General features: G+C 47.1%; 1 protein-coding gene across 1 annotated transcript in view; it reads right to left on the bottom strand.

Moving 5' to 3' along the window:
* Nucleotides 1–13,094, bottom strand: part of LOC140075727 (T-box transcription factor TBX6-like) — a gene marked incomplete at its 5' end in the record, with an annotated part of 51,981 nt that overhangs the window by 222 nt on the left and 38,665 nt on the right. The window contains 6 exons of the mRNA XM_072121992.1: nucleotides 65–464; nucleotides 1,297–1,352; nucleotides 1,440–1,510; nucleotides 2,109–2,252; nucleotides 2,363–2,630; nucleotides 3,685–3,847. Of these exons, the coding sequence (XP_071978093.1) occupies nucleotides 65–464; nucleotides 1,297–1,352; nucleotides 1,440–1,510; nucleotides 2,109–2,252; nucleotides 2,363–2,630; nucleotides 3,685–3,847 (1,102 nt within the window). The remainder of the gene's footprint in view (nucleotides 1–64; nucleotides 465–1,296; nucleotides 1,353–1,439; nucleotides 1,511–2,108; nucleotides 2,253–2,362; nucleotides 2,631–3,684; nucleotides 3,848–13,094) is intronic.

Genomic DNA, 13,094 nt, shown 5'->3' with positions numbered 1-13,094 from the left:
GAGCGGTCAGTCACCAGCGGAGACAAGGAGAGCAAGAAGACAGACAGGACCAGCAGGAACCTACCTGTGATCCACAGGACATGCCGGAGGGTAGGTAGGCACAGGCAGAGGGGACAAGGCAGGGGCCCACACTGCCCTCCGTGTTATGGGGTCCCAATGCACTAGACTGTCCATCCGCTGGGAGCTCCCTGTCCATTCCTCATGTGTGACGTCTCCAGACTGGGGGGCGCTGCACCCAATATCCCGGGTGTCACCACCTCTGGGACTCTCTGGTATAGGAGGGCGTGTCTCGTCTCTTTCCTCCACTCTCATATCTCTCTTCTCCTCATCTGTAGTCTCTTCTGACACCTGTAGTCGCTCACTTTTCTCCTCAGTGCTCTCATCTAAGTCAAGCTGTCTCTCCGCTCCACTGTAACTGTAAAGAGTTGTTTGCTCAGCAGCGCCCTCTGTATGTCTCTTGTACTCTGAAAGACACAACAATCTGTATTACTATATATTATCTCCAGCAGTGACAGAATAGTGAGTGCAGCTCTGGGGTATAATACAGGATGTAACTCAGGATCAGTACAGGATAAGTAATGTCATGTATGTACACAGTGACTGCACCAGCAGCAGAATAATGAGTGCAGCTCTGGGGTATAATACAGGATGTAACTCAGGATCAGTACAGGATTAGTAATGTCATGTATGTACACAGTGACTGCACCAGCAGCAGAATAGTGAGTGCAGCTCTGGGGTATAATGCAGGATGTAACTCAGGATCAGTACAGGATAAGTAATGTCATGTATGTACACAGTGACTGCACCAGCAGCAGAATAGTGAGTGCAGCTCTGGGGTATAATACAGGATGTAACTCAGGATCAGTACAGGATAAGTAATGTCATGTATGTACACAGTGACTGCACCAGCAGCAGAATAGTGAGTGCAGCTCTGGGGTATAATACAGGATGTAACTCAGGATCAGTACAGGATAAGTAATGTCATGTATGTACACAGTGACTGCACCAGCAGCAGAATAGTGAGTGCAGCTCTGGGGTATAATGCAGGATGTAACTCAGGATCAGTACAGGATAAGTAATGTCATGTATGTACACAGTAACTGCACCAGCAGCAGAATAGTGAGTGCAGCTCTGGGGTATAATACAGGATGTAACTCAGGATCAGTACAGGATAAGTAATGTCATGTATGTACACAGTGACTGCACCAGCAGCAGAATAGTGAGTGCAGCTCTGGGGTATAATCAGTACAGTATAAGTAATCTCTGCCTAGTGGTTGCCCTGTGACATTACATTACCTGGGGATCCATCTTCATCCGCTCCGGGTTTGCTCCGCCTCTTTCTCAGGGTGTTACTGCAATAGAGAATATTTGTTTTTCAGCCCTCTGTACAGTGGCCCCCGGGGACCCCTCACATGGTGCAGCTGCCCATACACACTTACTGCTCCTGTTGACTCTTGAAATATTTGATTCCTTTTGCAAATGGATTTTCTTCAATTTTCAGCAAGGAAAGCTAAAAAGAGCAAGAAGTTAAAAAAAATATATATATATAAGGGGCGGAGCTAATAAAAGTGGGAGGAGACAGTGATAAAACATGCAGACTGCAGCCAGTGCTATGTGTTGTCCCTGGAGAGATGTGTAATCAGACCTTTGTGTATGAAATCTCAATTCCAGGATTGTTGCTTCTCCAGGTGCACTGAGGGTATATCCTCACACTGCTGTGCTCTGTGCATTAAAAGTCCTCTGATCTGAGTAAAAGCCATAGTAGGCTTTTGATTAATTACTAAGACTTATATTTTGAACAGAAGAGAAGAGCTGTAAAGCTTAATACAAAGAGTTCAGAGCACAGCAGTGTGAGGACACGGCCCAAGTGCAGCTACAATCCTGGATTATATATCAAAGTTCTGCTCCTACTAACAACATATAATACACGTTACACTGGCTGCAGAGAGCACAGCTGTGTGAGGACATGCCTCCAGTGCACTTGGAGTAGCTCCATTCCTTCACATTCCTGCAGGACATGCAGAAAGCAGTGTATTGTGGGAAGCCATCTATGAGGTCACATGACCTGTAGCAGGGGGGAGGGGACACAGTAATGGTTGTATACTGACCCTGGGGTTCTGGTAGCTGGTGACCGCTATGAAGGACGTCTCTGGGAAGGAGATGGAGGATGCTGGGGGCTGGCGAGCTCTGTTATTGGAGGTGGGGATGATGTGTAGTCGCAGGTAGTAGCGGTGCATGGACTGCAGGACCAGCTGAGGAGACATCATAGCATTGGGATGCAAGAATTCATCAGTTTTCATGAATTCTCCACCCTAGGGGGCGCCATTCTGCTATACTGTATGGACCTCCTTGCCCTCCATACCTGTCCTCCCTGGCTCAGGGTGTTGTTAGTCAGTCGGATCTTGTTGAAGCAGATGGGCCTCTCCATCCATCGGTGACCAGGGGCTGGGGACTCAGGGTGGAGGTAGAGGCGGGTGGGGGGTCCCGGCTCTGCTCTGCCGCTCATGCTCCAGGCTCCGTCACGCCACTTGTAACGGTTCTCACCATCTGGAACAGCCTGGACACAGAGGGAGTAGAGACTGTGCGGATCCAGGCCGGAGAGGGAGACGGAGAACTCCGGGAACATCCGCCTGTCAAGAAAACAACACCCAAAATCAGTCCCAGAATCTGGCAACTAGTGACCACCACTAATGGGGCCCATCACAGCGCCCCCGGAGGAAGTCCTTCAACTGGTGACCACCACTAATGAGGCCCATCACAGCGCCCCCGGAGGAAGTCCTTCAACTGGTGACCACCACTAATGAGGCCCATCACAGCGCCCCCGGAGGAAGTCCTTCAACTGGTGACCACCACTAATGAGGCCCATCACAGCGCCCCCGGAGGAAGTCCTTCAACTGGTGACCACCACTAATGAGGCCCATCACAGCGCCCCCGGAGGAAGTCCTTCAACTGGTGACCACCACTAAGGAGGCCCATCACAGCGCCCCCGGAGGAAGTCCTTCAACTGGTGACCACCACTAATGGGGCCCATCACAGCGCCCCCGGAGGAAGTCCTCCAACTGGTGACCACCACTAATGGGGCCCATCACAGCGCCCCCGGAGGAAGTCCTCCAACTGGTGACCACCACTAATGAGGCCCATCACAGCGCCCCCGGAGGAAGTCCTCCAACTGGTGACCACCACTAATGGGGCCCATCACAGCGCCCCTGGAGGAAGTGCTTAAACTGGTGACACCACTAATGGGGCCCATCACAGCGCCCTAAAGGTTGTCAGGTTCACACACATCTCCCCACGCTTGTTATGCAGGTGTCAGTCTTTACTGTAGTCCTGGCATTCTATGGAAGTGACCCAGAGTTGGGGCCGGACTCTAATCTTTCTGGGTAATCCCTCTAGGATTGAAGGTGTCAGTATCTATAAGAGAGTCCGGTAAGTCTGTATGAAGTCCCTAACAGAATAACAGCGCCACCTGCTGGTCTCTATCTGAACTATGTTCCAATTATAATATTTTAATATGCATGATTGTTGTTTATTATGTATCCTGTCACATGGTATCAGGCAGACATTCCTATTGGTTGGTCACCCAGAACTTTCTGGAAGGGAAAGCTCTGAAGTTAATAAATGAGGTTCTGCCCTGGTTCTGGGTGTTGGGAAGTGATGTAGTAGGGTTGAGGGTGCTGGGATTACCTTCCATTTTTGGTGAGTATCATCTCTGTCCCCACAGTATCAAACTTCTTCCATAATTCCCTGTTCTCCAGCCGGGCAGAGACTTGTGGGGGGGACGCAGCAGGCGATGCAGGAGGAGAACAATATGGCGGAGAGAGATAATATCCAGCAGGAAACTTTGTATCTGAATGAGGAAGAAGAAACAATGTCACCCAAAACACAAAGGGAAATATTACCACAAAGACAACAGGGGCCCCAACACCCCCCACACCACAGAGAGAGCAAGAATATGTCCAGAACCATGCACTACAACTCCCAGCAGAATCAACCTGCCAGGGGTTATTATGACAAGGCCCCAACACTGTGTGTTATCTGTGGTGTTACATGGGACTGCAGGAGACATCTACTACATGATCTGTACTCAGAGATATCACTGTGTTATCTGTGGTGTTACATAGGACTGCAGGACACATCTACTACATGATCTGTACTCAGAGATATCACTGTGTTATCTGTGGTGTTACATAGGACTGCAGGACACATGTACTACATGATCTGTACTCAGAGATATCACTGTGTTATCTGTGGTGTTACATAGGACTGCAGGACACATGTACTACATGATCTGTACTCAGAGATATCACTGTGTTATCTGTGGTGTTACATAGGACTGCAGGACACATCTACTACATGATCTGTACTCAGAGATATCACTGTGTTATCTGTGCTGTTACATAGGACTGCAGGACACATCTACTACATGATCTGTACTCAGAGATATCACTGTGTTATCTGTGCTGTTACATAGGACTGCAGGACACATCTACTACATGATCTGTACTCAGAGATATCACTGTGTTATCTGTGGTGTTACATAGGACTGCAGGACACATCTACTACATGATCTGTACTCAGAGATATCACTGTGTTATCTGTGGTGTTACATAGGACTGCAGGACACATCTACTACATGATCTGTACTCAGAGATATCACTGTGTTATCTGTGGTATTACATAGGACTGCAGGACACATCTACTACATGATCTGTACTCAGAGATATCACTGTGTTATCTGTGGTGTTACATGGGACTGCAGGACACATCTACTACATGATCTGTACTCAGAGATATCACTGTGTTATCTGTGGTGTTACATAGGACTGCAGCACACATCTACTACATGATCTGTACTCAGAGATATCACTGTGTTATCTGTGGTGTTACATGGGACTGCAGGACACATCTACTACATGATCTGTACTCAGAGATATCACTGTGTTATCTGTGGTGTTACATAGGACTGCAGGACACATCTACTACATGATCTGTACTCAGAGATATCACTGTGTTATCTGTGGTGTTACATAGGACTGCAGGACACATCTACTACATGATCTGTACTCAGAGATATTTCACTGTGTTATCTGTGGTGTTACATGGGACTGCAGGACACATCTACTACATGATCTGTACTCAGATATATCACTGTGTTATCTGTGGTGTTACATAGGACTGCAGGACACATCTACTACATGATCTGTACTCAGAGATATCACTGTGTTATCTGTGGTGTTACATAGGACTGCAGGACACATCTACTACATGATCTGTACTCAGAGATATCACTGTGTTATCTGTGGTGTTACATGGGACTGCAGGATACATCTACTACATGATCTGTACTCAGAGATATTTCACTGTGTTATCTGTGGTGTTACATAGGACTGCAGGACACATCTACTACATGATCTGTACTCAGAGATATCACTGTGTTATCTGTGGTGTTACATAGGACTGCAGGACACATCTACTACATGATCTGTACTCAGAGATATCACTGTGTTATCTGTGGTGTTACATAGGACTGCAGGACACGTCTACTACATGATCTGTACTCAGAGATATCACTGTGTTATCTGTGGTGTTACATGGGACTGCAGGACACATGTACTACATGATCTGTACTCAGAGATATCACTGTATTATCTGTGGTGTTACATAGGACTGCAGGACACATCTACTACATTATCTGTACTCAGAGATATCACTGTGTTATCTGTGGTGTTACATGGGACTGCAGGACACATGTACTACATGATCTGTACTCAGAGATATCACTGTGTTATCTGTGGTGTTACATAGGACTGCAGGACACATCTACATGATCTGTACTCAGAGATATCACTGTGTTATCTGTGGTGTTACATAGGACTGCAGGACACATCTACTACATGATCTGTACTCAGAGATATCACTGTGTTATCTGTAGTGTTACATAGGACTGCAGGATACATGGCACACACATAGGCAGTGGCTTGGGGTACTCACTCATGTCTCTCCGGGGGTCCGGGGCGCTGGGCAGGCAGTAGCCCACTATTCCTGTTGAGTGCATGATGAGATCTGACACCGGGGACCCTGTAGAGGGGCTTTATACAGGGGGAGGAGACCCCATACACTGAGGGGGGGGGGGGGGTCTATCACTTTCTTACTCTACGCAACCCCAGGCCATAGATTGTCAGCTCTTGTGCCTAGCTGCTGCCCCTATCATTAGTGTGTGACTGTGATGCTGGGGGGGGGGGGGGCAGTCTGTACACGGGGTAATTCTATGTTTATACTCACCTAATCTCCATCATTACCCAATTAACACCTTGTTGCCCACCCCCTCCCTATAACACAGTGCCCCCCCCCCCCCCAGCTGTTGTCACTAGCTCTGCCGGACTGATACACTGTAGATGGACATTGTATCACTTTGTATCAGTCTGGGTCGTATCCAAGGTGTAGGATGGGGGGATGGGGGTACAGTCAGGTGACAGAGTCCAGTTGTTAAATAGGAAGGTATAGATTATATAACATACATACTGGACATAGACAGCTGGACCACCAATAGGCCATTTGGGTCATGAGGAGGTAGAGATCTTTATAGGTCACCATGGAGTGTCACTGCATGGACCCACTGGGGTACCAAGCCAGGCATCTTGACCACTAGGTACTATATGGACCTGAACCACCAATTATTGTAAGGACCCATTAGATTACAAAACTCTAAACCCCTGGATAACCAGGAACTGTATGGACCTACTAGAGCACAACACTAGACCTCTGGACCTCTAGGTACTGTATAGTCCTACTAGAGCACAACACTAGACCTCAGGACCTCTAGGTACTGTATGGACCTACTAGAGCACAACACTAGACCTCTGGACCTCTAGGTACTGTATGGGCCTACTAGAGCACAACACTAGACCTCTGGACCTCTAGGTACTGTATGGAACTACTAGAGCACAACACTAGACCTCTAGGTACTGTATGGTCCTACTAGAGCACAACACTAGACCTCTGGACCTCTAGGTACTGTATGGACCTACAAGAGCACAACACTAGACCTCTGGACCTCTAGGTACTGTATGGACCTACTAGAGCACAACACTAGACCTCTGGACCTCTAGGTACTGTATGGGCCTACTAGAGCACAACACTAGACCTCTGGACCTCTAGGTACTGTATGGACCTACAAGAGCACAACACTAGACCTCTGGACCTCTAGGTACTGTATGGACCTACTAGAGCACAACACTAGACCTCTGGACCTCTAGGTACTGTATGGACCTACTAGAGCACAACACTAGACCTCTGGACCTCTAGGTACTGTATGGACCTACAAGAGCACAACACTAGACCTCTGGACCTCTAGGTACTGTATGGACCTACTAGAGCACAACACTAGACCTCTGGACCTCTAGGTACTGTATGGACCTACTAGAGCACAACACTAGACCTCTGGACCTCTAGGTACTGTATGGACCTACTAGAGCACAACACTAGACCTCTGGACCTCTAGGTACTGTATGGACCTACTAGAGCACAACACTAGACCTCTGGACCTCTAGGTACTGTATGGACCTACTAGAGCACAACACTAGACCTCTGGACCTCTAGGTACTGTATGGACCTACTAGAGCACAACACTAGACCTCTGGACCTCTAGGTATTGTATGGTCCTACTAAAGCACCACACTAGACCTCTGGACCTCTAGGTACTGTATGGTCCTACTGAAGCACAACACTAGAACTCTGGACCTCTAGGTACTGTATGGTCCTACTAAAGCACCACACTAGACCTCTGGACCTCTAGGTACTGTATGGTCCTACTAAAGCACCACACTAGACCTCTGGACCTCTAGGTACTGTATGGTCCTACTAAAGCACAACACTAGACCTCTGGACCTCTAGGTACTGTATGGACCTACTAGAGCACAACACTAGACCTCTGGACCTCTAGGTACTGTATGGACCTACTAGAGCACAACACTAGACCTCTAGGTACTGTATGGACCTACTAGAGCACAACACTAGACCTCTGGACCTCTAGGTACTGTATGGACCTACTAGAGCACAACACTAGACCTCTGGACCTCTAGGTACTGTATGGACCTACTAGAGCACAACACTAGACCTCTGGACCTCTAGGTACTGTATGGACCTACTAGAGCACAACACTAGACCTCTGGACCTCTAGGTATTGTATGGTCCTACTAAAGCACCACACTAGACCTCTGGACCTCTAGGTACTGTATGGTCCTACTAAAGCACAACACTAGACCTCTGGACCTCTAGGTACTGTATGGTCCTACTAAAGTACCACACTAGACCTCTGGACCTCTAGGTACTGTATGGTCCTACTAAAGCACAACACTAGACCTCTGGACCTCTAGGTACTGTATGGACCTACTAGAGCACAACACTAGACCTCTGGACCTCTAGGTACTGTATGGTCCTACTAAAGCACAACACTAGACCTCTGGACCTCTAGGTACTGTGTGGACCCACTTGAATGAGAGACCTCTGGACTATCATGGAGTATAGGAGTATAGACTGTCCCAGCGGACCACCAAGACCTCCAGGTACCCTATAGACCCACCAGAGTACAGGACTGGACCTCCAGACATGGCCAGGTCCATCTTATAGCTGATCGGACCACGATCACCACTAATGTAGATGTTCAGATCAGAATTAGATGAAGTTTTAATATTACACCTTTGGACCATACCATGTAAGAGCAGGGGGGTGAGGATAATAAGATTGTGAGGTTGTTATTATTCCAGTATGTCTCCATTTCCCCCGAGGTGATGTCCTGTGAACCTCTCCCGGCAGCCCCATAAATATCTGAGTGTGCGCCCCTGCGGCCTGTGTCAATAGAGGTGTTGGCCATTTGCTCAGATGTCTTGGTGTCCTCTCTCCTCAGCTTCCTCTCGGTGTTTTACTTTCTCTCTCCCTCCTGTTATCCCGGCCTGTGATCAGAGCATGCTCTCCCCCGGGAGGGTGCAGGGTGCGCAGGACCCTTTAATCTGCATCACACCCCACGTGTAACATTCTGCACCTGCCCGGCAAGTGTGGGAACCTCAAGTGTCCCATCCCAGCAGCAGCGGTCACACCAGACAGGTCTCCCGGCCTCTGATCTCCTTATGTCCTACCCATAATGGATCTCAGCAACCCCAGGGTGTGCCGCCCCTCACCATGAATACCTAACCTGGTGTAGTCCATGATATGATGTTCTACATAGAACCTGGTATAGTCCATGATGTGATGTTCTACACAGAACCTAGTATGGTCCATAATGTCCTGTTCTACATAGAACCTGTTATGGTCCATGATGTCCTGTTCTACACAGAACCAGGTATGGTCCATGATGTCCTGTTCTACATAGAACCTGGTATAGTCCATGATGTCCTGTTCTACATAGAACCTGGTATGGTCCATGATGTCCTGTTCTACATAGAACCTGGTATGGTCCATGATGTCCTGTTCTACATAGAACCTGGTATGGTCCATAATGTGATGTTCTACACAGAACCTGGTATAGTCCATGATGTCCTGTTCTACACAGAACCTGGTATGGTCCATGATGTCCTGTTCTACATAGAACCTGGTATGGTCCATGATGTCCTGTTCTACATAGAACCTGGTATAGTCCATGATGTCCTGTTCTACATAGAACCTGGTATAGTCCATGATGTCCTGTTCTACATAGAACCTGGTATGGTCCATGATGTACTGTTCTACATAGAACCTTGTATGGTCCATGATGTCCTGTTCTACATAGAACCTGGTATGGTCCATGATGTCCTGTTCTACATAGAACCTGGTATGGTCCATGATGTCCTGTTCTTCATAGAACCTGGTATGGTCCATGATGTCCTGTTCTACATAGAACCTGGTATGGTCCATGATGTGATGTTCTACACAGAACCTGGTATAGTCCATGATGTCCTGTTCTACACAGAACCTGGTATGGTCCATGATGTCCTGTTCTATACAGAACCTGGTATGGTCCATGGTGTCCTGTTCTACACAGAACCTTGTATGGTCCATGATGTCCTGTTCTACACAGAACCTGGTATGGTCCATGGTGTCCTGTTCTACACAGAACCTGGTATAGTCCATGATGTCCTGTTCTACACAGGACCTGGTATGGTCCATGATGTCCTGTTCTATACAGAACCTGGTATGGTCCATGATGTGATGTTCTATACAGAACCTTGTATGGTCCATGAGGTCCTGTTCTACATAGAACCTGGTATGGTCCATGATGCCCTGTTCTACACAGGACCTGGTATGGTCCATGATGTCCTGTTCTATACAGAACCTGGTATGGTCCATGATGTCCTGTTCTACACAGAACCTGGTATAGTCCATGAGGTCCTGTTCTACATAGAACCTGGTATGGTCCATGATGTCCTGTTCTACATAGAACCTGGTATGGTCCATGATATACTGTTCTACACAGAACCTGGTATGGTCCATGATGTCCTGTTCTACACAGAACCTGGTATAGTCCATGATGTCCTGTTCTACATAGAACCTGGTATGGTACATGATGTGATGTACTATACAGAACCTGGTATAGTCCATGATGTGATGTTCTACATAGAACCAGGTATGGTACATGATGTGATGTTCTACATAGAACCAGGTATGGTACATGATGTGATGTTCTACATAGAACCTGCTATGGTCCATGATGTGATGTTCTACATAGAACCAGGTATGGTACATGATGTGATGTTCTACATAGAACCTGGTATAGTACACAATGTCCTGTTCTACACAGAACCTGGTATAGTCCATGATGTCCTGTTCTACACAGAACCTGGTATAGTCCATGATATCCTGTTCTACACAGAACCTGGTATGGTCCATGATGTCCTGTTCTACACAGAACCTTGTATGGTCCATGATGTCCTGTTCTATACAGAACCTTGTATGGTCCATGAGGTCCTGTTCTACATAGAACCTGGTATAGTCCATGATGTCCTGTTCTATACAGAACCTTGTATGGTCCATGAGGTCCTGTTCTACATAGAACCTGGTATAGTCCATGTTGTCCTGTTCTACACAGGACCTGGTATGGTCCATGATGTCCTGTTCTACACAGAACCTGGTATAGTCCATGATGTCCTGTTCTACACAGAACCTGGTATGGTCCATGATGTCCTGTTCTACACAGGACCTGGTATGTTACATGATGTCCTGTTCTATACAGAACCTTGTATGGTCCATGATGTCCTGTTCTATACAGAACCTGGTATGGTCCATGATGTCCTGTTCTACATAGAACCTGTATAGTCCATGAGGTCCTGTTCTACATAGAACCAGGTATGGTCCATCATTTCCTGTTCTACATAGAACCTGGTATAGTCCATGATGTCCTGTTCTACACAGAACCTGGTATGGTCCATGATGTCCTGTTCTACACAGAACCTTGTATGGTCCATGATGTCCTGTTCTATACAGAACCTTGTATGGTCCATGAGGTCCTGTTCTACATAGAACCTGGTATGGTCCATGATGTCCTGTTCTATACAGAACCTGGTATAGTCCATGATGTCCTGTTCTATACAGAACCTGGTATGGTCCATGATGTCCTGTTCTATACAGAACCTGCAATGGTCCATGATGTCCTGTTCTACATAGAACCTGGTAGGGTCCATGGTGTCCTGTTCTACACAGAACCTGGTATAGTCCATGATGTCCTGTTCTACACAGAACCTTGTATGGTCCATGATGTCCTGTTCTACACAGAACCTGGTATGGTCCATGATGTCCTGTTCTACACAGAACCTGGTATGGTCCATGATGTCCTGTTCTACACAGAACCTGGTATAGTCCATGATGTCCTGTTCTACATAGAACCTGGTATGGTCCATGATGTGATGTTCTACACAGAACCTGGTATGGTCCATGATGTCCTGTTCTATACAGAACCTGGTATAGTCCATGATGTCCTGTTCTACATAGAACCTGCTATGGTCCATGATGTCCTGTTCTACACAGAACCTGGTATAGTCCATGATGTCCTGTTCTACATAAAACCTGCTATGGTCCATGATGTCCTGTTCTACACAGAACCTGGTATGGTCCATGATGTCCTGTTCTATACAGAACCTGGTATGGTCCATGATGTCCTGTTCTACACAGAACCTGGCATGGTCCATGATGTCCTGTTCTACACAGAACCTGGTATGGTCCATGATGTCCCGTTCTACACAGAACCAGGTATGGTCCATGCTGTCCTGTTCTACACAGAACCAGGTATGGTCCATGATGTCCTGTTCTACACAGAACCAGGTATGGTCCATGATGTCCTGTTCTACATAGAACCTGCTATGGTCCATGATGTCCTGTTCTACACAGAACCAGGTATGGTCCATGATGTCCTGTTCTACACAGAACCAGGTATGGTCCATGATGTCCTGTTCTACACAGAACCAGGTATGGTCCATGATATCCTGTTCTACATAGAACCTGCTATGGTCCATGATGTCCTGTTCTACACAGAACCAGGTATGGTCCATAATGTCCTGTTCTACACAGAACCAGGTATGGTCCATGATGTCCTGTTCTACACAGAACCTGGTATGGTCCATGATGTCCTGTTCTACATAGAACCTGGTATGGTCCATGATGCCCTGTTCTACACAGGACCTGGTATGGTCCATGATGTCCTGTTCTATACAGAACCTGGTATGGTCCATGATGTCCTGTTCTACACAGAACCTGGTATAGTCCATGAGGTCCTGTTCTACATAGAACCTGGTATGGTCCATGATGTCCTGTTCTACATAGAACCTGGTATGGTCCATGATATACTGTTCTACACAGAACCTGGTATGGTCCATGATGTCCTGTTCTACACAGAACCTGGTATAGTCCATGATGTCCTGTTCTACATAGAACCTGGTATGGTACATGATGTGATGTACTATACAGAACCTGGTATAGTCCATGATGTGATGTTCTACATAGAACCAGGTATGGTACATGATGTGATGTTCTACATAGAACCTGCTATGGTCCATGATGTCCTGTTCTACATAGAACCTGGTATAGTACACAATGTCCTGTTCTACACAGAACCTGGTATAGTCCATGAT

Source organism: Engystomops pustulosus, chromosome 8 (genome assembly GCF_040894005.1).
Source record: "Engystomops pustulosus chromosome 8, aEngPut4.maternal, whole genome shotgun sequence".
In the NCBI taxonomy this organism is placed as follows: Eukaryota; Metazoa; Chordata; class Amphibia; order Anura; family Leptodactylidae; genus Engystomops; species Engystomops pustulosus.
Note: the sequence above shows the minus strand (reverse complement) of the source record. Positions and strands in the feature narration are given on the sequence as shown.